This window comes from Bos taurus, chromosome 17 (genome assembly GCF_002263795.3).
Source record: "Bos taurus isolate L1 Dominette 01449 registration number 42190680 breed Hereford chromosome 17, ARS-UCD2.0, whole genome shotgun sequence".
Taxonomy (NCBI): domain Eukaryota; kingdom Metazoa; phylum Chordata; class Mammalia; order Artiodactyla; family Bovidae; genus Bos; species Bos taurus.
In genome coordinates, this window is record NC_037344.1 from 61,441,090 (window position 1) to 61,467,893 (window position 26,804).

General features: G+C 46.9%; 1 protein-coding gene across 9 annotated transcripts in view; it reads right to left on the reverse strand.

Moving 5' to 3' along the window:
• Positions 1 to 26,804, reverse strand: part of RPH3A (rabphilin 3A) — a 293,036-nt gene that overhangs the window by 33,861 nt on the left and 232,371 nt on the right. For all 9 annotated transcript variants that reach the window (XM_059875879.1, XM_059875878.1, XM_059875880.1 and 6 more), the window contains 1 exon segment: positions 14,642 to 14,788. In XM_059875879.1, the coding sequence (XP_059731862.1) occupies positions 14,642 to 14,788 (147 nt within the window).

Below are 26,804 nucleotides of genomic sequence, written 5' to 3' on the forward strand. Positions count from 1 at the left end.
CCCTTCCCACATTTTCCCTAGAAATGGTTTTTATAGGATGATGCAATGATGCGAGGTAACCAAATCCAGGGGCTCCTGGTGCTGTCTCAGTACACCAGTAGCCAGTGTCTACTGAGCACTTACAATGTGCCAGGCACAGAGGTGAGCACTCCACGTGGATTTCCTCAACAAATCCTTCCAGCAGCACTGCAAGCTGAAGACTATTCTTTTCCTCATTTTCCAAATGAGAAAAGTGAAGCACAGAGAGGTGAATTGAGGTACTCAAGTCACACAGCAGGGAGGTGGGTAGGGAAAGCCTGAACTCAGATTCAGGCAGTCTGGCAGTGTGGTTTTTGAGTCCCTGTTCTTTTTTTTTTTCTACATTTAAGTAAATAAAAAATCTTAGTTCCCTGACCAGGCATGGGCCTGTGCACACCTGCAGTGGAATCATAGCATCTTAACCACTGGACCACTAGGGAAGTCCTTCAAGTCCCTGTTCTTATTCAGACCTTGCTGCTGCTACTGCCGAGCAGAGCCATGGGGACCTTCTTGAACAGTCCAGTCTCCCCCTGCTCTGTTCCGTTGCCTTTCTCACATCAGTGGGGCCTCAATCACTGGTAGGTACCAAGTTGCACACATGATTCTGTCTCTTTTGCCTCTGACTTCTCAGAAGTTGGGATAAGACACCCAACAACTGAGCTGCCGTCTTGTTCCCCTAAAGAGTCCCCGATGTAGGATGGAGAAATCTGGATGTTAGCCTTGAATTTTGCCTCTCTGGGATGCAATTTCCTCATCTGTAAAGGAGAAGGTGTTGGGCTAAGTTGGTCATTGTCAAATTGTGTTTTATGGCACCCCAGGGGTTCCTCAGAGACCATCTTGGGGACTCACTGGAGCGGTATAGCGGGAGTAATGCTGAGAGACATTTCATTCAGAGTATATCTGTGCTTATCTCTTTCGTTTGTTTGAGCTTTTGGATTAGATTTCCTTCAGAAAGTTGGTTCCACTATTTAAGGAAACAGTTTGAAGTTGTCTGGAGCAGACAGATTTGAAGATGCTTTTCAATGCCATAGAATTACCAAATGTTACGCGACAATGGTAAGCTAATGGAGGCAGGGGATGGTAATTGCACAGTGTCATATATATATTTTTCTTTTTGGGGGACACATATTTGTTTTCACATTTTTTCCCCTTCATCCACAGCCAGATGAAGTGATTAATCTAGCCAGAAAGTAGTTACATTTTGTTCTTCTCACTCTATCAGTGGTGGTGATGGTGGTAAAGGGGGCAGTCCCAAGGCACAGAGAGCACTAAGCCTGGGCTAGAATCTAGTTCTCTGCGCCAGTAAACCATCTTTGCTTTCCATGAGTTCCCCTCGTGGCCTTCTGCCTCGAGTCAAGCTTTGCCAACCCAGCTCAGGAAGAGAGCATGGGCTAGATGACCCAATTCTAAACTGCAGCATACTTTACTCAGGAAACCTAGAAGGCTCAGCTGCCGCCACTTGCAAACCCACACTCTTGCATCCCTCTCAAGATGCTTGCTCCTTCCATCATTCAGTCCTCAACTCCAAAAGGCCCCATTAACACGCATTGTACTGGGAGTGTCTCATTAGCTTATATCAGTGGCAGCAAACGGCATGGAAAAACAGATTGAAGATCATTATCCAGATCTCTCAGCATAGCGACCCTTGTTATTTGTGAATTCAGTACAGACCAATAAAGAGAGAGGTAGTGGAGTAGGGTTGGGCAGACCTTCCTTCTCTGCTCAAAGACAGGGATGAACAGGGTGGCAGGTGTGGGGGTGTTTCCTGTAGCCTGACCATTCGGACAATCTCTCTGCAGCCCCAGATGCTAGGGCCTCAACAGGGAGGGCCTGAATAGCCAAGGAGCATAAATTTGGAAATAAAACTTTGCAGGGAACGAAGTCCAAATTATGTCATGAAGACCATGAGTCATAGATGAGTCTATCCCGGTGATAAAATATTTCAGTTCCTTCACCCCATAAGGAATGTTTCTTGTTACCAGTCTTGGCAGGAAAGTCCTATATGCACTATGAAAGATGCCTGTAACCCTCAATGCATGTTAATGACCCAGAAGAATTAAAAAAAACAACAACAACCAACGCCTGGGGTCCCAGCTCTAAAACTTCTCAGTTATGGATTTGATTACACTCGGAAACCAGTATTTCAGCCTATGGTCCTGTTGACAGCCACCGCATGCGGGTATGTTCTGCAAATGGATGGTCCATCTAGATTACCCTAGAAGAGTGTTCAACATTCAGATTCTATGGGACTGGGATGGGTTCCAAGTGTCTGTAGTTTGGAGTAGCTCCCTATGGGATCTTGGTGCTGGTGAATTTTTGGCCACATTTTGAGAAATGCTTCGGTAGGGAAGGAAGCAGTGGGACAAATCACACAAGAAAATGCTCTCCTCGTTATGTTAAGTGGAGGAAAACCCCCCAAATCCATGCAGAACTGTGATCGTGATACAAGGCTGGGTTTGGAACATGCTCATCTGAATACATGTGCCTAGTGTGCATCAGGCCAAAAAAAAAATTAGAAAAGAAACACACTGAAATATTCACAATGATCACTTCCAGGTGGTGGGATTATGAGTAACTTTTACTTCCGTCTTTAATACCTGTGCTACCCTCTTCCCTTAAGCACCCAGTTAGCTGGACTCCTCTATACTTTCTTAACTTTCTATGATAAACATGAGCTACTTTATGTTAGACAATAAAATTAGCATTTTTGGAGATAGAGAACATGTAAGCCAAGGGTTAAAACCATGGCCTTAAATCCTACCCCTCATCCAGGCAATGACCTAGAAAAAGCTTTGTGCTCTGCGTGCTTTCACCCAAACAAAATGTGAGCAGTTAGATGAGATGCACCTCAAGCTTCCTCCCCTGGGCAACACTCAGGGATTCTCAGATGCTGAGGCTAAAGCATCAAGATTTCTTCTTGTGTTTTGAAACTGAAGGACCTTCACTGACAGAGAAGACCCATCCACATCGGCAGGCTAGCTTTGTTTGCCTGTCTAATGTCTCCACATTAAGCGCCCAATTAGCTGGACACTGTACGTGGCTGTCACTCTCTAGTTATGTCTTTACATGCCCGATTAACTTTATGATTCCTACTCGTGCCTCAGATCCAGGAAACCCATCCATCACCAGGCTGGGTGCTTAAGGGGAGCTGATGGTTATTCAGTGAAGTTGGGTGGGCATCTCCCGTTTCCCAGGATGTTTCTGGAGGCACCAGAAAGGTTAATGGTTTCCTCCTCTGGGCACCAACAGACAACCCCTGGAGGTGGTGGGAAGTGGATTCCCAGGGTGCTCTGACCTTGCTGTCCAAATAGACGCAGATGGGCTATTCATTCATGTGACGAAAATTTATGGAGAAACTATGTGACAGTAGACAGCGAGGACACAACGGGGAGCAGAACAGATGAGGGGCCTGGCGTCGTGGAGCTGGCATTCTAGAGACTCGGACATTTTTACATGATCACATCGATCATCATAATTAAGCTCAGAGAAAGTACTCTGCAGAACAAGCTGTGAGAACTCAGAGGGAGGGACATTAAGTAGGATGGGGCCTCAGAGAAAGTGACCGCTGAAATGAGACCTGAGGATAAAGAGGAGCTGGACCAGTAAAGAGGGTGAGGAAAAGCACTGGAAGAAGAAGGAACAGCAAGTGCAAGGGAGTTGAGAGTTGCTTAACAGGGCTTGGGCGGAACGGCAGAAGATGAGTCTGGAGGGGTGGCCAGGGGCCATTCCCTGCAAAGTCTTGAGTCTAACAGTGATGGGAAAGCATGAAAGGGCTTTCGGTAGAGGAAACCCAACTTCCCCCATTTTGAGACAATGTATGGACATATGAATGGAGCCCCTGGAGTCTTGAAACAGTGAGTTTCAAATGCCAAAGTGGTTCTAGGTAGAATGAGGCAGGCAGGTTACCAGACTTTGTCTACACATGGGAGGGACCAGGTCTCTTGAAACTATAAGATTGTCCCCAGTGGCTCTAATTCAGTGGTGACAGTGTATACTAGCAGGAAGCCTCTGAGATGCCATTGCATGCTAGCTGGCTTAAGGAGCCCCTCTGTGTTAGCTTCTTAGTGCTGCTGTCACAAATTACAGCCTAGTGGCTTATGACAGCACAAAAGTCCTAGAGATTATATACCTGACACAGGTTTCACTTAGTCAAGGCACTGGCAGGCAGGGCTGCGTTCTTTCTGCAAGCTCTAGAACATCTGTTCTTCGCCTTTTCTAATTTCTAGAAGCTGCCCACATTCCTTGGCTTGTGGCTTCTCCCTCCATCTTCAAAGCCAGCAGTGTAGCATTTGCCAATCTTGCTGTTACCCTCCCACCTCTCTCTTATAAGGACCCATGTGATTATATTGGCTATTCCAGGGTAATCTCTCTATCTCCAGATTCTTAATCATACCTGCAAAGCCTCTTTGGCCATGGGAGGAACATAGCCGCAGGTCCCAGGGGTTAGGATGTGAACATCTTTGCAGGGCAGCATTATTCTACCCACTACACCTGTATTCCTGCCCCATCTGACATGCAAGTTCTGTTTCTACCTGGTTCAGGTCAGAATCAGATTCAAGTCCTCTTCTCTGGAGCAAAGTTTGGGCAGTTCCTCCCTGCCTGGCTGTGGATGTCAGAAAAATCAAGTTTTTGGACCCTGTGAGTTTCTGATCACCTTCTCTGGGTACTCGACCCCAGGAAAACATAGAGTCTCTCCACACATGCACATGCACATGAACACTTGCACACACACACACACACACACTCTTTGAAAATTAAGAAATGTGAGGCACTTATGATGCAGGAGTTGGGGTGTCCATTCTGCAGTGACCTTGCTTGGGTGCACAGTGGACTTTGGGCTTTGGACTTTGGACTTTGCGATTTCCTGGCTCTGAGACTTTAAGAAAGTTACATAACCTTTCTGAGCTTCTGTTTTCCATCTGTAAATTTAATGAAAACAAAGTCCTTGCCACCTGGAATTGATGCAAAGATAAAACGAGAGTGTTTGTAAAATGCCCAGAACACGGTAACTACTCAGTTGTGGCTGCTGCTAATTATTTCTTCTGGAAATTTGTAGCTTTAATAGCTCCCTATGCTCACATTTTTTTTTCTGTGTAACCAGGGTGCTAAAATCTGCACATGAAATCCATCTTTCTAAAGCTTTTAAAGAGGCTGCCATGACTAGAAACTGACAGAACTCATGTGCCTGTCTCTAACCACACACACAGATGGAACCTACAACCACACAGGAACATGGGTGTGATTGTCACCCGCATACAGAGCATGCTTTCACACACACACAGCTGTACACACTCTGCTTTTGCAAGGAGCCTAGCTCTAGTTGGCTGCCTTCTGCAGACAAGGATACCAGCCAACTGCAGATCTGATACTGCTTTTTGGTTGAGCTCAGGCTTCCTCCAAAAAATCCAAATTGGCCCCAGAAATGTTCAGGCAACTGCTTTAGCACTTTCAAACCAGCATTGCTGCAACATCTTGATGAATGTTGAAGAGAAGCCTAATAGATGTACAATTGCTCCAGAAAGTAGTTTAATGGGGTGAGCTGCAGAGCTGAGAAGAACACCCTGCCTGTGAAGGTGTGTTGGCTGTATGTGCTGGTCCCTGAACTGGTGAGGAAAATGGTGAAAAGCTGGGCCTCCATCACTGATGGTGTGGAGACAGAGAGCTGCCTTTAGAGCCATGATGGAGCGCGATTGCACGATGGTTCGGAAGACGCAGCGGAGTGAGAGTGCATCATGTTGTTTCTCTCTCTCTCTCCCTCACGTGCACACTCCATTAATTCCAGAGTCATGCTGCTTTCCCCATCACCCTAATTGCCAAGTGGGGAGATGCTACCACTAGGTTTATTAGACTTGGCATTTCCTGAAGTCTAGTCTGGGTCATCTAGACTGTGAACATGGCTGCTCTGAAGGGGGCTGGTCTAAGACTCCAACGCCAAGGTCTCTCAGGAACCTGTCCTTAAATGACTAAGTCCTTCCATCATGAAGCCATGCTGCTGGCATGCAAAGTGCATGCAGTTCAGACTCATTAATTTCTACTGCTGTTTATTACCGTCACTAGCTGGGGAGCTGTTGATCCTACTCTGTCTCCTTGATGGATTGGTCAGTGGGATTCCTGTCTGGACCCCAGCACTTTAGGGAAGGGGGTCACCCCGGGTCAGGGTTGGAGCCAAGAGAGAAAGCCCGAGGGCTCCGCTGGGCTAATGTAGTCAGCCAGGCAAGGAACTGGGTCATTTAAACCCAATAATAGCAACAGTTATCTGGTGCTGTGCTAAGCATTCCTTGTGCATTGTTTTCCTTAAGCCATACAACCTGTGAGGTCAGTTCCATTATTCACTCCTATTTTGGGGGGGGGGGAAGGAGGCACACAGACAGAAAGTCACTTACCAAGGGTACACAGCCAGCAGGTGGCCGAGACTGGAGGCTGGGTCTAGCTACTTGGATGCTGTTACCCGCTTTGGAAGAATTAAGCCTTTGTTTCTTTTCAGTGCTTACAGTTGGGGCTCCTCCTAACTCCTGCACCTGCCCTTTCTTGTCATGGAAAGTAGGGTTGAGAGAATACGCTGCTGAGGCCCACAAGGGACAGTGAAGGGTGAACTGCCCCACTGTAGGAAGAAGTGTGCGACACTCAATCTTTTAACCTGAGTGAATATATAAGACACCCTGTAAATTATTCACTTCCCTGAAGCTCTGAAGTCATTTGTCAATTGCCTTCCCTACCTGCACCTCTGAAAGGCAGTAAGATAATGTGGAAAGACAGATTCAAGTTCAGAGTTTGGTTTGGCCATGAAAAGACTGTGTACCCCTGGGCAACTGCCTTAACCTCTCTGAACTTCAGTCATCTCATCTGTGAAGTAAAGACAGTAGTCTGTCACTCTGAGAGGACATAGTAGGGACTAAAGGTAATGCAATATACTTGAAAGTTCCTAATAGAATGCTTGGCTATAAATGATTATCTCTCTATCAGTCAGTACAGTTCAGTCACTTAGTTGTGTCCAGCTCTTTGCAGTGCTATGGACTGCAGCATGCCAGGCTTCCCTGTCCATCACCAACTCCCAGAGCTTGCTCAAACTCATGGCCATCGAGTCGGTGATGCCATTCAACCATCTCATCCTCTGTCGTCCCCTTCTCCTCCTGCCTTCAATCTTTCCCAGCATCAGGGTCTTTTCCAATGAGTCAGTTCTTCACATCATGCGGCCAAAGTACTGGAGCTTCAACTTCAGCATCAGTCCTTCCAATGAATATTCAGGACTGATTTCCTTTAGGATTGACTGGTTTGATCTCCTTGCAGTCCAAGGGACTCTCAAGAGTCTTCTCCAACACCACAGTTCAAAAGCATCAATTCTTGGGCACTCAGTTTTCTTTATGGTCCAACTCTCACATCCATACATGACTACTGCAAAAATCATAGCTTAAATCTCTCTATAGAATAGCAGAATAGGCATCTAACTCTGAAGCCAGCCAGTCTGGGTTTGCAATCCCAGTTTGCTTATTAGCTGTGCAACCCTGGGAAGTTGCTTAACCTCTCTGTCCCTCAGTTGCCTCATCTGTAAAATGGGAATGATAATAATATGGCTTAATGCATAAAGCTGTTGTGAGGGTTACATAGATGAATCTGCTTAAAGCTTTGAGTACCCTGCCAACATATGGTGTTTGTAAGGGTGAACTATTATTATTTCCCTAGAAGTTGAGTTATGGTTGCAGAAAAATTCTCATTTGTTTCTTCTTCCTTTTTTGAGTCACTCAGCAAGAAGGCTAGAGCAGTGATTCTCAACAGGGCGTGATTGTGCCCATCAAGGGGGCATTTGGCGATGTTGGGAGACATTTTGGACTGTCACAGCTTGGTAACAGTCCCAGTTACTACAGGCATCCAGTTGGAGGGAGCCAGAGGGAGCTGCTAAAAAATTCAGGGCACAGAACCACACCCACCAGAAAGAATTATCTGTCTCCAGATGTAAATAGTGCCAAGGTTCAAGAACCTTGGGTTAGATGGAGATGGACATAGTCCAACTCCAACTCCCCACTTTATAGATGAGGTCTGGTAAACCTCAAAGTTAAAATTATTCAATGAGAGACTTAGTCAGTTGGGTTTAGAATTATCCAACATGCATTCATTTGCTCTCTCCTTTTTATGCCAGGCACTGGACTGCTTAACGAATTAGGAAGACATCTGTTTTCACTGGGGGCTTCCCATATAGCTCAGCTGGTAAAGAATATGCCTGCAATGCAGGAGACCCCGGTTCGACCCACTCTAGCATTCTTGGGCTTCCCTGGTGGCTCAGCTGGTAAAGAATCCACCTGCAATGCAGCAGACCTGGGTTTGATCCCTGGGTTGGGAAGATCCCCTGGAGAAGGGAACAGCTATCCACTTCAGTATTCTGGCCCAGAGAACTCCATGGACTGTACAGTCCATGGGGTCGCAAATAGTCAGACACGACTGAGCGACTTTCACTCATTCACTCACTGTTTTCATCTTGTGCAAACAGATTCCACATATTATTAAGGATACATGGACATAACAAAGTGTTGATCTGATCCCTTGAAAAACTGAGGTACTACTCAGTGTTTCTCAACATTTGGGGGTTCAGAATCCCCCCAAACCTGATGACATCTATGAATATTTCTTCTTAAAAATGAACACATACACACAGATAACTATGTTTATAATATCAGGATGCCCCAGAACCCCTGAGTTCTATCCACAGAATGTCTAGGACTCCAAGTTAAAAAAAAAAAAAATGTAGCAGGGTGGCTTGCTGTCAGCTTGTCAAGCCATAGGAAAGATGCCTAGCTAATTAGATGCAGCAAATTCCAAGCAGTATTACTCACTTCTCCCTCTGTCCACACTTTGAGAAAAATTCTAGGCTAAGACTATAGGGGATGGTGGAACTGAGATGGGGAGGTGACAGAAATCCAACAGATTTTGTCAACAACAGTCTCCCAGTGTCTCTTTGACTTCCTCCTCCATCACAGTGTTTGGACACCAAGGTTAATGACAAATCCTAATTACTTCTTCGGATCCATCTGTTGAGGGACATCAACCTCGAATGGAAACCACCAGGCTGCCTGTCCCCTTGCAGACAGAATATATGAGCAAATGCCTTTGAGAGGCTCTGAAAGAAAGAAATATGATAAAGACATGGAGGAACCTACCAGGGAAACAAAACAAAAACAAAACCTGCACACACAAGTTTCCCCAGGCAAATGTTTAATTCCAGATTTAATATGCTTTAAAAGTCCTGTGGGCACCCTCTGGGTGTCTGTTCAATTCACAAAGGACCTTGGCACTCTCTTGAGAAGCACTCAGCATCCTTGTTTGTGTAGCCTGGCACCTCTGGTCATGGCTGATTGGATGAGAGGCAGGCACTTAGGGTGACCTGGACCAGAGTTCCTTTCTTGGGAATTTGGAATTAGGGCTAAGAAGAATTATAGCAATTGAAGAGGTATAGTTTGTGACTATATTTTCTAAGATGTGTATGAGAAGCAGAACTTTTGTGAGTCTAGGCTGTGTCCCTGTCCTTGCAACCCTTGAGATACCTCTGAAACCTTGTATTCAATTCCCCTTTTTGCCTAATGGAGTAGAATCTCCAAAGAAAACTCCCATTTACAGCTTCTTTCCCTGGATGTGTAAGTCATTCTTCCAGGAAGAGGTGGATCTCTTTCTCCTCTCCAGTAGAACCCAGTGGAGTAATGCTCTACCAGTCCCAGACCCAGCTGTTAAGAATCCCGATGACTTCCATCTTTGCTTTCTTTGCCAGGTAAAGGAACTCAGGTCAGACGATTGAGTAAGAAAAGATTTCTTGGAAAGAGAGGGGCCATGCAGAGCACACTGTGTGAAAGGATTGGAGCTTTCCTGGCCCTTCCAGTCCAACCCAGTCACTCACTGAATGCAGTTGAAAGAGTGACCCCTTGCCCATGCTACGCGGAGCAGAAAATCAATCTGTCAGAGTCCTGCCTAAATTCTTAACCCACAGAATCATGAAAAATAGTAAATTGTGGTTGTTGGCAGTCAGTAAGTGTCGGGTGGTATGTGATGCGGTCACAGATAACTCAAACAGTCTACCTGGAATTAATTTCCTTTCTTGCAAGCCAAATGTTCTAACTAGTATAGAAAGTTTACAGCAGTCAGGCCATGCAAAATAAATTCTGAGATCCCATTTAGCCTTGAATAAGGAATGTGGGGAAAAATGAGGCTCTTTAATGAGTTTCCCTTCTGGCTATCATCCTTCCCTCTAGGGATGCTGAAGAGAGCAGAGCTTGATTGTGGGCTGAGTAGTGAGTGAAGTTTTAGACACCCTCTTGGTCAAAAGCAAAGAGGCTCCAAGGCGAGAACCAGCTCTACTCAGCTGCATTGCCTGGGACTCCCTGGGGCATCTAACTCTAGCTAAACCGCCCCAGGGAGGCAGTGCTTCCTGGGACACCTGAGGCTGATTCTCACTTGGAATTCTCCACAGCCTTAGGACCATGGAGACAAGTTCTGACAGCTGTGGAGGTAGAAACAGGTTAGTAAGATCACTGGGAAGGAATCACTGGGCCAGTATAGAAGGGATTCTAGCTTCTAACTCCCCCAAAAGTGAGTGAAGTTGGTCAGTCATGTCCAACTCTTTTTGATCCCATGGACTATAACCTACCAGGCTCCTCTGTTGTGGAATTTTCCAGGCACAAGTACTGGAGTGGGTTGCCATTTCCTTCTCCAATGTCCTCTCCAAACCTAAGCTTTAAACGTTCCTATATTCTGCAGAGTCTAACAATTTTGAGGCCAGGCCTTCAGGAAAGACACCTAATAGGAGCATAATTCTGAGAGTCAGCCAGAGAGGGACATGTCTCTTAGCTCTGCGTGACTTTGGACAAGTGACCTAGATTTTCTAAGCCTCAGTTTCCTCAGCTGCAAAATGAGGATAATAATAGAACCTACTTGATCGGGCTGAGAGGAGCAGTTAATGAGTTAAGCCTATATGAAGTTTTTAGATTCAGTGTTTGGCACTCAGTAAATACTCAGCCTATAAACGGTACCCATTATAATGATTGCTTATTATGTAAACAATGACTTTGCATATCTCTCAGACGGGTGTTAGGTAACCGAAAAGGAAGTTCAGCATCACAGACCTGGTGTCTGGGCCCAGAAGGGGACACAGTTATATCCACAGGTTTAATAGAAAGAGCTCATTTGCTGAGAGGGGCAGCCAATAACATGGTACAGGGTCCTCCACCAGACCTTCCCAAATACTTTACAGTTGGATCAGGAAGGATTCTGAGACCCAGGCTGACCTGCCTTACTGGATGGGTGGGGAACTGAAGCCCCCAAGGCTCATTAACTGAGCCTCAGGTTCTGAAGGGGGAACCCCGATGGCACCCCGTTTTCAGCCTCACTCTGTGCCTGATGTGTTGCTCTCCTTTCATCTGACTCCACTTTGATCCTCTCCCAGGGAAGCGTGGGTTGAACAGGAATGAGGGCAGGTTCGAGCTCATAAGACACAAATAGCATGGCTTTGCCTCTGGCGATGCTACCAGCGAGGGCTGGCAGCTGGAAGGGTGCAGGGAAACAGCGGCAGCCAGAATCCTCCAGGACTGTCCTGCCTCCTGGCAGGATGAGAAAATGTAGTGTTTCAGCAAGGGGACACTCTGTCACCATGGGCTTGGTCCCGGCTTCACTGGAAGGCTCTCAGATCTCCTTCATGGGAAGCCAGGGGCTTGCCAAACCACAGTCTTGGGCATAATTCTAGAACGGAGGCCTTGGTCGGTGTAAAGAAACGCATTTCCTCAGCAAATGCGTTGGTAAATGATCATCACCATTAACTGAGCATGTGCCCTGTGTCAGGCACCATGATAATATTTTGCATGTGAATTAAACATTCCCAGAGAAGTGTGTGCTAAGTTATCCCTGTTCTTGCTGTCCTTCAGTCACTAAGTTGTGTCTGACTCTTTGCGACTGCCTGGAATGCAGCACACCAAACTTCCCTGTCCTTCACTATGTCCTGGAGTTTGCTCCAACTCATGTTCATTGGGTCGATGATGCCATCCAACCATCTCATCTTCTGTCACCCACTTCTCCTCCTGCCTCAATCTTTCCCGGCATCAGGGTCTGCAGAGGCTCAAATCAAAGGCACCTACTTCCTGTGTGTTCATAACATCATTTTCCATCCAGGAATAAAATGATCTGCAGAGCTTCCCCATTTTGCAGATGAGGAAATTGAGGAAGGAAGAGTTCAAGTGGCTTGCGTAAGGTCACACAGGGGATTAGAAATACGGCTGGAATTTGAACCCAAGTCTCTCTGACTCTGGGGCCTCAGGGGTTAACTGCTGTGCTCTTCCACCACGTCACCAGATCAGGCAATGTAGCAGGACATGGGGGCAAAGCAGGGAGCCCATCTACCCTGTTCTTGAATGTTCAAGCTAGAATCCACTTAATTCACAGAGATCCCCTTAATTTACACCCAAAGGCAGCCCAGTTAACAGGGATAGATTCTGATATAAATCTAAATCAGCAAGTCGCAGTGTCTTCCCTGGAAATGTGGACCCTGGACTACAAAATTCCAAGCTCTCCAGCCTCATGGCCACAGAAGATGCAGAAAGAAACTGACTTGGGTGGGTGGGAGGAGCACTGTCTGCCATGTTCACTCACTCACTCAACAAATACTCTACTGCACACCTACTATGTACTAGGTCTGGGGATTCCATGGTGAACAAAACAGGTAACAATGTCTACACTCAGGAATCGTATCATCTGAAAGGGAGAGACACACAACAGTCAAACTCAGTGTAAAATACAAAGCGTGTTAGCTGGTGGGAAAGTGCTATGTAGGAAAAAGGTTGGAAGTTCTTGCCTCCAAGCAAGAATTTAACATCCATATCCTTCTGCAAGGATATCCTTTCTGCAAGGCTGAGGCCCCTTGTTGGTTGAAGTGAACACACACTCAAGCTCACACCCACACACTCACAAGACCTCCAGCCTGGACAACTCCTCACTCCTGATATATCTTTTTAAAAGCAAAATAAAAACTCAGCCATGTAAGCAAGCCCCTCAAGACCTCTCCCCATTAGCAACCTACCCAGGAAGCTGATGGAGGGCGGAACACAAGCTGACTCCGCCTGTGCCAGGTTATCTGCCACTTGCCAACATCACCTCTGATCGCCCCAGCCCACCCTGAACAAAATGGTCTGCAGAGGCTCAAATCAAAGGCGCCCACTTCCTGTGTATTCAGAACATCATTTTCCTCCCAGGAATCTTGTTAACCCCCTGCTGAGTGGATGGGCGGGGAGATGAAAGGACACCCCAGTGCCCAACCAGTTGCAAGCAGTCAGCAAAGGCTGCTCCCCACTCTGCCCCAGGGAAGAAAGGTCTGGGAAGGAGGTGACATCTCGGTGACCCCTCCCATTTCCCATCTGAGGTTCAGTCTTGGAGGACCGATTGGTGGCCTCCCTGAGTCCTAGCAGTGGAAACTTCTACCCATGAACTGCACCCCCCAACCCCCAACACACACATACTCACTCTTCTCTTCTCCCAGGCACGACTCCCCTCTCACTTCCCCATCCATTCCTCCCAAGCCCACCCGCTAGCCCTCCCTCTCTCTCTAACACTGCCCTGGCTCACTGACGCTGTCACTCCCTGACACACACACGCCACACATCCTTCTTCCATCCCTTATGTGTTTTTGTTACCTCTGCCCTCCAAACTCCACTTTCCTCCCCCCCTACCATTCGTTAAATGCAAAGTATGCCCAGGCCACTTGATGCGAAGAACCAACTCATTGGAAAAGAACCTGATACTGGGAAAGACTGAAGGTGGGAAGAGAAGGGGATGACAGAGGATGAGATGGTTGGAATGGCATCACCAACGTGATGGACGTGAGTTTGAGTAAACTTCGGGGGTTGGTGATGGACAGGGAGGCCTGGCGTGCTGCAGTACATGGTGTCGCAAAGAGTCGGACACGACTGAGTGACTGAACTGAACTGAATGCCCAGCCCTGGGCCAGGAATGATACAAGCATCACTTCACTCCTTATGACTGTCCTATGGGACAATGATTTTTATTCTCCCCATTCTAGAGAGAGCAAACCAAGGCTCAGCGGGTGAAGCAACATGCATGGGAGCTGCAGCTGGTAAGCAGGGAGTGGGGATGGAACCCTGAGTTCTTGGCATCCAGACCCACCAGCTTAATCTCTGAAGCCTCACTCTCATGCTGGCTCCCCTTTAGGAAGGATTTCTCCCGTTCTCTCATATAGTTCATTTCAGGCGTGTGCTCTCTTTCCCATACTGTGTCTTTGATGTAGACTTGCTCCCCCTTACCTCACCCTCAGCTGTATATTCTAGAACCTGCATGGCGTATGTCACTAGAACACATTTCTGTGCAGCCGAAATGGTGAGACAACTGGGCTCACACACACACACACCTCCCCAGCCCAGATGCCCCCCTCCCCAGCCAGCCCCCAGCCCGCTCTCTCCTCTGTTCTTTTCTCCTCTCCTGGCTGTCTCATCTCCTGCACCAAGGATTCCGGCTCTGCCTGAGTGGGTGTCTCAGCGCGTCACAGATGACAAATCCCAAAGGCAGCCCTGCCCCGTGCCCTCCCCAAGCACTCCGCCCTGGGCAGCACGGCCCTCCCAGAATGGAGGGAAGCACAGGGCCTCACCCGATTCGCTCCTGTTCCATCTCTTCCATCTTCTCAGCGCGAGCGATCACCCTGTTGATGATTTCCTTCTCCTCATCTGTCAGCTCTTCCTGTTTCCTCTGTCTGTCCGGCTGACCGCTGGGGTGGACAGACCATCCTGTCTGGAGCCTGAAAGGTAATATGGGAAGGCGTGAGGCTGGAGAGAAAGTAGGCTGTTGTGGTTAGGCTCTAGCCTCTGGAGTCTGGTAAACCTCAGTTCAAATCCCTTCAGGCAAAAGAATCCCAACCTCTCAGAGCCTCAGTTTGCTTATCTCTACAGTGGGACCCGTGGAGGCTTTGCAGGTGGCACAATGGTAAAGAATCCACCTGTCAATGCAGGAGACGCAGGAGATAGGGGTTCAAATCCTGGGTCAGGAATGTTCCTTTGGAGGAGGACATAGCAACCCACTCCAGTATTCTTGCCAGGAAAATCCCATGGACAGAGGAGACCAGTGGGCTGCAGTCCATGGGGTCGCAAAGAGTAGGACGTGACTGAGCAACTGAGCATACACACACACACACACACACACAGTGGGGAACATATACATCCTTCATAGGGTTCTGCTGAGTTTATTTTTCTTAAGTGCTTAGCATGTGGCAGACACTCTTGACTTGACATTTGCAGGAAGTTCATGGAAACCTGGGCTTCCCCTGTGGCTCAGACAATAAAGAATCTGCCTGTAACGTGGGAGACCTGGCTTCTATCCCTGGGTTGGGAAGATCCCCTGGAGAAAGGAATGGCTACCCACTCCAGTATTTTGGCCTGAAGAATTCCATGGACAGAGAAGCCTGGCAGGCTACAGTCCATGGGGTTGCAAAGAGTCAGACACAACTGAGCAACTTTCACTTTTCATGGAAACCTGGAGGATAATGGTGTTCTCAGGAAAAGAGTCCAAACAGTAGACTTCTGCAACTGGAGTGGAAAAGATTCTTGGAGAGTGGTCTGAAGCCCTGGATCCCAGGTGGAATCCAACCCCTACCTGGCACAAATATGTTTAGTATGGGCCACAGAATTTTTTTTTTTCCAAATTTAAACTAGTTGCCAACTAGTTTTATAAAAATCTCTCCATTTCACACAAACATCTAGATTTCCTGCCTCCAAAGCTCCTGTAGCATTTCAAGTTCCATCCTGTGCTCTTCTTGGCTTTTTTGTTTCAATAAAAAAGCAAATACTGACATGGACTTCCCAGGTGGTGCTAGTGGTAAAGAACCTGCCTCCCCACGAAGGAAATGTAAGAGATGAGGGTTTGTTTCCTGGGTTAGGAAGATCCCCTGGAGGAGGGCATGGCAACCCACTCAGTTATTCTTGCCTGGAGAATCCCATGGACAGAGGAGCCTGGCAGGCTACAGTCCATGGGGTGGCAAAGAGTTGGACACGACTGAAGCCACTTAGTAGCAGCAAATACTGACATAGTGCCTTCTGGAGGCCCACATTACTTCATTTAATCCTCACAACATTTCTACAAGGCAGGGATGGTTACTGTCTATTTTCTGGTGAGGAGACTCGGCTGTGGAGAAATTAGACAACTTGTCCGAGGTCGCACAGCTGGGAAGTGGCAGAGGTGGAATTCAGACCTGGGCAGCCTGCACACTTAACCTCCCCAATATGAGGTGAAATGAATGCCTATCTGTGTAGCCCCAGGGATGGTGCAGAGGATCAGAGCTGGGTAGAGAGCTAATGCTACAGTCTATGGCAAATTATCATTCTCTCCACTAATAATATCCTCCACCCCCCAGGCGCTGAGGGGCATTACCCAAGTGGAATGCAGGGCTCAACACCACTAGAAATTCTTGTCCCTGTTGGGGGGGAAAAATCAGTAATTACGAATCCCCTGGAGCCAGCACCCCATTAGCTGCCAGCCTCTATTACTTCCACTGCTCTAATCACGTCAGTAGGCATGAAATTGCCTTTTGACACTTAAAGTTGAAAATTAAAAGCCCTGTCTCCCCCTTCCTCCCTCCCCACCTCCTCTCACATCCTCCCACCTAAGATGGTTTGTTCAGAAGAGCAGAGAAGGAAGAGTTTGAAAGCAACTGGAAGCAGACGTCTTGCGAGAAAGAGGACGGAGCGGCTGGGGGAAACCCGGATGGAAACATACCTTGCTTTGGATCAGGGGCCTCTGGGGATGAACAAATGCTAAACATACTCAATGGAAGAAAGATCAATATGGCAGCCAGTCTATCATATGGTTCCCCGGGATATCTGCCTCCTGGTATTCACTCTCCCTGTGTTGTCTTCTTTCACACTGAATCCCAGCTGGTGTGGGTGTGACCGTGGGTGACTTCCTAGGCTAGGTCATGAAAGACATTTCAACTTCTGCCTTGGTCTCTTGGGTCATTCGGTCTAGGGGAAGTCAAATGCCATGTCATGAGGACACTCAAACATCCCTGTGGAGAGGAACTGAGCCCCCGCCCCCACTTCCCCACCACCCAACAGCCAGCACCAACTTGCCAGTGACCCTCTAGCCCTTGTCAAATCTTCAGATGGCCTCAGCCTCAGCTGCCATATGACTGCAGCTCTGCCAGGACCACCTAGCCAAGCCACTCTCAAATATCTACCAACAAAATCTGCAAGAGGTAAAAAGCAGTAACTGCTGTTTAAGCCACTGCGCTTGATGTGATTTGTTGTATAGCATTGTTGTTTAGCTGCTAAGTCGTGTTTCTTTGTGACCCCATGAACTTCAGTATGCCAGGCTTCCCTGTCCTTCTCTGTCTCCTTGAGTTTGCTCAAATCCATGTCCATTGAGTTGGTGATCCATCCAACCATCACGTCCTCTGTCGTCCCCTTCTCCTCTTGCCCTCAATCTTTCCCAGCATCAGGGTCTCTTCCAATGAGTCGACTCTTCACATCAGGTGGCCAAAATACTGGAGCTTCAGCTTCAGCACCATTAGATAATTGGAAAAATCAACCTAGCAGAGGATATAGACAGGGTGGAACAAAGCCCTACCTACAATGCCTATGTTCATTTTCGATTGTTGCATAACCAGTTATTACAAACTTAGGGGCTTTACACAACACACATTTATTATGTCACAGTTTTCATGTTGGGAGTCCAGGCACAGCTTTGGGTCCTCTGCGCAGCATCTTACAAGGCTGCAATCAGATGTCAGATGGGTCAGATTCCAGATGGCTCCAGATGGCTCAGATTTCATCTGGAGGCTTTCTAGGGGAAGAATAAACTTCCAGGTAAATCTAGTTCATTTCCCAGCAACCATGTGACCTAGGACTCCAACTTCTTGTTGGCTGTTGGCAAGAGGTCACCTCCATGTCCTGGAGGCAGGCTGCAATTCCTAACCAAGCGGACTTCAATTTCATCCCATGGGCCACTTCCTTCATCAAGTATGCAAGGTGACTCTGCAGCTCCAGTCAAGTGAGACAGAGTCTTACATAACATGACGTAATCACAGAGCTGAGGTCCCATCCTGTTTGCAGTATTCCATAGGTTAGAAACACAACCCTGGTCCTGCCCACACTCAAGGTGAGGAGGTTACACAAAGACATGAACCCCAGGAGAGGAGGGCCATGGGGGATCACCCGAAAGCCTGTCTTACACAGCCTCCCTAGAGGGGTCCTTCCAGCCTTGCTTCAATGCTCCCTGTGATGAAGACCTCACTCTCTCATAAGGAGCCTATGCCATTCTATTGGAAAGATCTTCCTCAAGGTATGCTAATATCCCTCAGCCTGATGTTTCTTCCCATCAATTGCAAAGCATACATTGGACTCCTGCATGAGGAAGACCACCCATCCTTCCCAAAGAGCCTTAGTTACAACCTCATCCAGCCACCTCCCCAGGTCCCTCTGGTTTTCCATGGAAATGGATGTCTCAACTACCCCTCTTCTTCCTCCTTCATCCCCACTTCTCTTTCTTCATTCTCTTCTGATCCCCCTCTGCATATTAAAAGTGAAGCAAAATTGTTAGTTGCTCAGTCGTGTCTGACTCTTTGTGACCCCATGGACTGTAGCTCACAAGTCTCCTCTGTCCACGGAATTCTCCAAGCAAGAATACTGGAATAGGCTGCCATTCCCTTCTCCGGGACATCTTCCTGACCCAGGGATCAAACCTGGGTCTTCTGCATTGCAGGCAGATTCTTTACTGTCCAAACCACCAGGGAAGTCTCCATGTATCTCCTGCCTTTAAAAAGCAGCTCAGGGACCAAGACAGAGCATACATGAGATGCTGGGCCATACACCCAGTAGAGACCCTTTCATGGACACATTCCTACAGCTCACAGTCTGGTCATGGGTATGGTCAGACCTGAAGTCAATGCCTCTAACCCCAACACATGACTCGCTGGGATTAGCACGCACAGGAAACACACGACTCCAGAAACACAAGCAGGAATAGGGGTCCCCAAGAGGCCCACCTAAGATAATTGCCTCCTTCTGCAGATGAGCAAAAGGCCTGCTGGAGCTCCCAGCATCCCTCCAGACCTTACCCACTCCCCGTCCTCTGCTCCAAAATACACAGTTGACAAACAACTCATCTAGTGTTTGAAAATGTCACCAATTGGTCCCAGTGGGGATTCGCAAGCCTCCTGTGGATTTTCATGTTTTAATTTCAAAAGCAAACAGAGGGAAACAAACTGGTTTTTCAAACCAAAGCCTTTGCTCTGAAGGGAGAGAATGGCCGTATCTGGGCCTCCTGTGGGCTGGCGAGCATTGTGAACATGGGGACCTTGAGAATACTCTAGTGACAAGAAGGTGGAACCCTCACTAAGGATTCGGGCTCCATGTCCTTAAGACCAAAGTCCAGTGTTGGGATCTCATTAAAGACCAAAAGTGAAAGTGAAAGTTGCTCAGTTGTGTCTCTTTGCAACCCCATGGACTGCAGCTTGCCAGGCTCCTCTGTCCATGGAATTCTCCAGGCCAGAATACTGGAGTGGGTAGCCATTCCCTTTTCCAGGGGATTGTCCTGACCCAGGGATCGAACCCAGGTCTCCCACACTGCAGGCAGATTCTTTACCATCTGAGCCACAAGGGAAGCCAAAAGTGGAGACCAAAGTGTTGCCTCCTTGGACAAGTTCCTCAGAGCATTGTATTCAATCCAGTAAATGCCTAGAGGGCCTACTGCACACCAGCTTGAGTCCTCTTTGACCTAGTGGGGTTTAAGATCCAAATCCTGGGTCTGTTGCTTATTAGCAGTGTGCATTGGGGCCCCAGTCTGAATGTCTGTTTCAGATCTGTTAAGTGAGAAGGATTTCATGTCTGTTTACTGCCAGGACTCTCAGAGGCTACTCCTTTTAAAAAAAAAAAATCATTTATTTCTTTGGCTGTGCCAGGTCTTAGCTGCATCCAGGACCCTTGATCCTCTATCTTCACTGCAGCATGTGGGATCTTTAGTTGCCAACTCTGTTATGGCATGTGAGATCTAGTTCCCTGACCAGGGATCAGACCTGGGCCCCCTGCATTGGGAGTGAGAAGTCTTACCTACTTAGTCCCTCAGAGGCTACCCCTGACCCTCAGTGGCTGCATGTGGAAACACCCCTGGCTTAGTGGCTCAGGCAGGTCAGGGCGAAGAGGGCTGACCCATCTCCACTCTTATTCACATACTTAGGACAAGGCTTCCTGGAGAATTATGAAGGGCACCTGCCTCTTATTCCCCCAAATAGTCTAAGCTGTTGTAGTTCCCTGAAGGGATCTCAAAGGGTTGCAGGTGAGTGGGCTGTGCAGGGACAGAGTAGACAGGGAACCAAGCCCTCCATCCTCACTTCAGCCCAGATGGCAATGCTGGGTTCCCACTAGCAAAGTAAGGATACCAGTTAAAAATAGAGTGAGCAAAAACAATTTTTAAGAATTTAATATTTAATAAAACCATGAGATCTAGTTTATTGCATTGGGGACCTCAATACTTCACCCTTCTAAGGATCCATGCCCTTTGCCATGTGGATTTCAAATTGCTTTCACCCAAAGGGCAGAGTCTATTTCTCAACCCTTGAATCCATATGGAATTGTGGCTTACTTTGGCCAATGAAACACAGGGGAGAGATGGGCCATCCTGGGGCTAAGCCTGAAAAACCCTTGTACGTTTCTATTTACTTTCATCACTGAAACAAAAAGCTCAGGACAGGATGAGAGGCATGCAGAGCTGAGTCATTCCAGCCACAGCATCTTAGATCAGCCTACAGTTTGATGCACAAGAGAGCCCAGCCAAGATCAGCAGAGCCACCAGCCAGGCCCAGATTCCAGAAAATAAGTCATCATTGTTCTATGCCACTGAGTTTTTTTTTATAATTGTTTATTTTTAATTGGAGGATAATTAATTTACAACATTGTGTTGGTTTCTGCCCTATATCAACATCAATCAGCCATAGGTCTATGTATGTCTCCTCGCTCTTGAATCTTCTTCCCACCTTCTACTCCATCCCACCCCTCTAGGTTGTCACAGAGCATCAGATTTGTTACACAGCAAAAGATAACTGATACACTATTCACTGTGGCGACAACAACAAAGTGAATCTTGCTAAACTCGCTACATTTACTTTATAGTTTGGTATTATTTTAACTTACAGTTGTACCATGATACATTTAATGCTTTTAGCCACTAAAGAACTTTATCCAGCTCCACTCTTTATCTATCTTATATATTTAGCTTCTGAATAAAATTGTATTCACAGAAAGAATTTTGCTGCTAATAAAAGTCTAAAGATCACTGCAGTTGACCTGCTCATTTTCCAGACGCCCAACCCTCAAAGGAGGGAAGGGAATTGCCAAGAGAGCTGTGTGGGGAGGATATGGTCAGAGGCTCAAGAAACCAGCATTCTGGGTGCGCTTCATCTGTGACCTGAATGTAGCTGCTCAGGTGCATCTAGAGACTGTTGGAAGGAACCCTCCCCAACAAACCAGCACCAGTGGCCTCTAATACAAAAGGAAACTAGTCCTGACTCCAGGTGGAAGCCCCTCACAGGTGTTCCCCACCCGCCGAAACACTGCAAAGCGCAGACTCCCAGCTTCTTCCTGCCTCCTACCTTGATTCTTCATTTCATACACACAATAGTCACGTAATAAATACCCACCAGATGTCTCTATTAATATATTATAACTCCCCAAAGGAGTGGGATGATGGAAATGCTGTCAGGGCATGAAGGCTCTGAAGCATTAAACAGCGGTGGTGTGCAGAAAATTAATCCTTTTTCTTTTCTTTCTTCTTATCCCCTCCCTTCCCCCAGGATGCCGACAGAAGCAGGTGTCAGCAGGAAGTCTCTTTACAGCTCAGAGAATGAGATTTTAATGAATCCTGAAGGGGAGGGTGTGGAAGGAGGGACATCCACAACACAGAACATTTTATCCAAGTCCTGCTGGTATAAAGGCCCTTTTGGATGAGATTTACCCCTACCAGACTCAAGGGGGTGCCACAAGGATGCTGTGGTTCCCTAACTCCCTTCAGAAAGCTAAGGGGATCTCGGGATCCTGGTAATCTTTTAAACCAGCCTGAGTTCCATTCAGCTTTCCTAAAATCCCATGCTCTCTCTCCTATTTAGACTTTGTGTATGCTGTTCCCTTACCTGGAACTCCTCTGTCTCTTCTCTATCTTGTACCTCCTTTACACAATCTCAGCTTACACAATACTTCTTCCAGGAAACTTCCCCATCATTGTACTCCCACAGGACACTGATCTGCTATTATAGCTCCTTGCACAATAAAGTGTATTTGTTGGTGACTATTTGTTTGTAAACCCTTTTGGGGTGTGGACCTACCAGAAGCAGAAGATATTAAGAGGAGGAGGCAAGGATACACAGAAGAACTATACAAAAAAGACCTTAATAACCCAGATAACCATGATGGTGTGATCACTCACCTAGAGCCAGACATACTGGAATGTGAAGTCAAGTGGGGCTTAGGAAGCATCATTATGAACAAAGCTAGTGGAGGTGATGGAATTCCAGCTGAGCTATTTCAAATCCTAAAAGATGATGCTGTGAAAGTGCTGCACTCAATATGCCAGCAAATTTGGAAAATTCAGCAGTGGCCACAGGACTGGAAAAGGCCAGTTTTCATTCTAATCCCAAAGAAAGGCAATGCCAAAGTTTGTTCAAACTACCGCACAATTGCACTCATCTCACATGCTAGCAAAGGAATGCTCAAAATTCTCCAAGTTAGGCTTCAACAGTACGTAAATTGGGAACTTCCAGATGTTCAAGCTGGATTTAGAAAAGGCAGAGGAACCAGAGATCAAATTGCCAACCTCTGCTAGATCACAGAAAAAGCAAAAGAATTCCAGAAAAACATCTACTTCTGTTTCACTGACTGCACTAAAGCCTTTGACTGTGTGGATCACAACAAACTGTGGAAAATTCTGAAAGAGATGGGAATACCAGGCCACCTGACCTGCTCCTGAGAAATCTGTATGTAGATCAAGAAGCAGTTAGAAATGGACATGGAACAATGGACTGGTTCAAAATAGGGAAAGGAGTATGTCAAGGCTGTATATTGTCACCCTGCTTATTTTAACTTAATGCAGAGTACATCATGCGAAATGTAGGGCTGGATGAAGCACAGGCTGGAATCAAAATTGCAGGGAGAAATATCAATAACCTCAGATATGCAGATGACACCACTCTTACGGCAGAAAGCGAAGAGGAACTAAAGAGCCTCTTCATGAAGGCAAAAGAGGAGAGTGAAAAAGCTGACTTAAAACTCAACATTCAAAAGCTAAGATTATGGCCTCTGGTCCCATCATTTTGTGGCAAATAGATGGGGAAACAATGGAAACACTGACAGACCTTATTTTCTTGGGCTCCAAAATCACTGCAAATGGTGACTGTAGCCAAGAAACTAAAAGTCACTTGCTCCCTGGAAGAAAACCTATGACAAACCTAAACAGCATATTAAAAATCAGAGACATTACTTTGCCAACAAAGGTCCATATAGTCAAAGCTATGGTTTTTCCAGTAGTCATGTATGGATGTGAGAGTTGGACCATAAAGGAAGCTGAGTGCCGAAGAACTGATGCTTTTGAGTTGTGGTGTTGGAGAAGACTCTTGAGAGTCCCTTGGACTGCAAGGAGATCAAACCAGTCAATCCTAAAGGAAATCAGTCCTGAATATTCATTGGAAGGACTGATGCTGAAGCTGAAGCTCCAATACTTTGGCCACATGATGTGAAGAACAGACTCATTTGAAAAGACCCTGATGCTGGGAAAGATTGAAGGCAGGAGGAGATGGGGACGACAGGATGAGATGGTTGAATGGACATGAGTTTCACAAGCTCTGAGAGTTGGTGATGGACAGGGAAGCCTGGGGTGCTGCAGTCCATGGGGGTCACAGAGAGTTGGACTCTACTGAGCAACTGAAATGAACTGAACTGAAACCCTTCTAGACATCCACTCAGACTTTGACTAACCTTGTATTCCTGATGCTTAGCACAGAGTATGATACATACTAAGCACTGCTGCTGCTGCTAAGTCACTTCAGTCGTATCCAACTCTGTATGACCCCATAGACAGCAGCCCACCAGGCTCCCCTGTCCCTGGGATTCTCCAGGCAAGAACACTGGAGTGGGTTGCCATTTCCTTCTCCAATGCATGAAAGTGAAAAGTGAAAGTGAAGTCTCTCAGTCGTGTCCAACCCTCAGTGACCCCTTGGACTGCAGCCTTCCAGGCTCCACCGTCCATGGGACTTTCCAGGCAAGAGTACTGGAGTAGGGTGCCATTGCCTTCTCCGATACTAAGCACTGGGTATCTGTTAATGAAAGGAAAAAGGGAAGGGAGGGAGAGGGAGAAGGAGAGGATGGAGAGCATGAAGGAGGGAGGGAAGGAGCATGAATATATATCCTACCTTTCAACTTTCAGCATTCAGGAAGCCTAACGTGCTTAGGACCCTCTAAAGTCATGAACGTCTCTCTTGCAATCTTCGTATTTATAATCAGATATCTCAGCATCTCTACTAGCATGTCTGAATTATATCAGTTCAGTTCAGTTCAGTACTCAGTCATGTCCGACTCTTTGCAACCCCATGAGCTGCAGCACTCCAGGCCTCCCTGTCCATCACCAACTCCCGGAGTCCACCAAAACCCATGTCCATTGAGTCAGTGATGCCATCCAACCATCTCATCCTCTGTTGTCCCCTTCTCCTCCAGTCCTCGATCTTTCCGAGCATCAGGGTCTTTTCAAATGAGTCAGCTCTTCTCATCAGGTGGCCAAAGTATTGGAGTTTCAGCTTCAACATCAGTCCTTCCAATGAACACCCAGGACTGGTCTCCTTTAAGATGGACTGGTTGGATGTCCTTGCAGTCCAAGGGACTCTCAAGGGTCTTCTCCAACACCACAGTTCAAAAGCATCAATTCTTCAGTGCTCGGCTTTCTTTACAGTCCAACTCTCACATCCATACATGACCACTGGAAAAACCATAGCCTTGACTAGACGGACCTTTGTTGACAAAGTAATGTCTCTGCTTTTTAATATGCTGTCTAGGTTGGTCATGATTTTCCTTCCAGGGAGTAAGCGTCTTTTAATTTCATGGCTGCAATCACCATCTGCAGTGATTTTGGAGCCCCAAAAAATAAAGTCAGCCATTGTTTCCACTGTTTCCCCATCTATCTGCCATGAAGTGATGGGACCAGAGGCCATGATCTTAGTTTTCTGAATCTTGAGCTTTAAACCAACTTTTTCATTCTCCACTTTCACTATCATCAAGAGACTTTTTAGTTCTTCTTCACTTTCTGCCATAAGGGTGGTGTCATCTGCATATCTGAGGTTATTGATATTTCTCCCAGCAATCTTGATTCCAGCTTGAGCTTCCTCCAACCCAGCGTTTCTCATGATGTACCCTGCACATAAGTTAAATAAGCAGGGTAACAATATACAGCCTTGACACACTCCTTTTCCTGTTGCTTCCTGACCTGCATACAGGTTTCTCAAGAGCCAGGTCAGGCGGTCTGGTATTCCCATCTCTTTCAGATATACTCACAATATTCATAAAAAGATACTGTCTGACCATAAGTTTACCAACCAACAACAGAAAATGTAGAACACAAACACTATATATATACACACACACACACACACACACACACACACACACACACACACACACAAGGGTAAGGTTAGATTGTAATCCACCCCTTCCTCTGACTTTGTTTGGTGCTTTACAGAAGTTATGACCAACCTAGACAGCATATTAAAAAGCAGAGACATTACTTTGTCAACAAAGGTCCGTCTACTAGTCAAGGCTATGGTTTTTCCAGTGGTCATGTATGGATGTGAGAGTTGGACTGTAAAGAAAGCCGAGCACTGAAGAATTGATGCTTTTGAACTGTGGTGTTGGAGAAGACTCTTGAGAGTCCCTTGGACTGCAAGGACATCCAACCAATCCATCTTAAAGGAGACCAGTCCTGGGTGTTCATTGGATGGACTGATGTTGAAGCTGAAACTCCAATACTTTGGCCACCTGATGAGAAGAGCTGACTCATTTGAAAAGACCCTGATGCTGGAAAAGATTGAGGGCAGGAGGAGAAGGTGATAACAGAGGATGAGATGGTTGGATGGCATCACTGTCTCAATGGACATGGGTTTTGGTGGACTCTGGGAGTTGGTGATGAACAGGGAGGCCTGGCGTGCTGCGGTTCATGGGATTGCAAAGAGTCAGACATGACTGAGTGACTGAACTGAACTGAACTGAACCTTTCCCATGCATCTCATTTGATCGCACCACCTCCCAGTGAAGGTGGAAGGGCAGGATTAACATAGCTAGGAGCTTTGTGCATGCTCAGTCACTAAGTCATGTCCGACTCTTTGCAACCCCATGGTCTGTAGCCCTCCAGACTCTGTCCATGGGATTTTTCAGGCAAGAATACTGGAGTGGTAGCCGTTTCTTCCTCCAGAGAGTCTTCCCAGCCCAGGGATTGAACCTGTGTCTCCTGCTGCATTGGCAGGTAGATTCTTTACCACTGAGCCACCTGGCTTAACATACCCATATTATAAAGGAGATGGCCAGGGTTCAAGGAAGTGACACTGAGTCCCAGAGCAGAACTTAGACCTGGGTGTTCTGAGGCCAGGCTCAGTGCTCTGCTTGTGGATCTGTGATAACTCCCCTACCATGGGGAGAGTAAAATGACCTTCCTTTAGTCTCCCGATGTGTACACACAACCAAAACCCCATCTGCTTTGCAGCCTAACTGTTCATTTATTGGACCCAGCATCCAATCCGT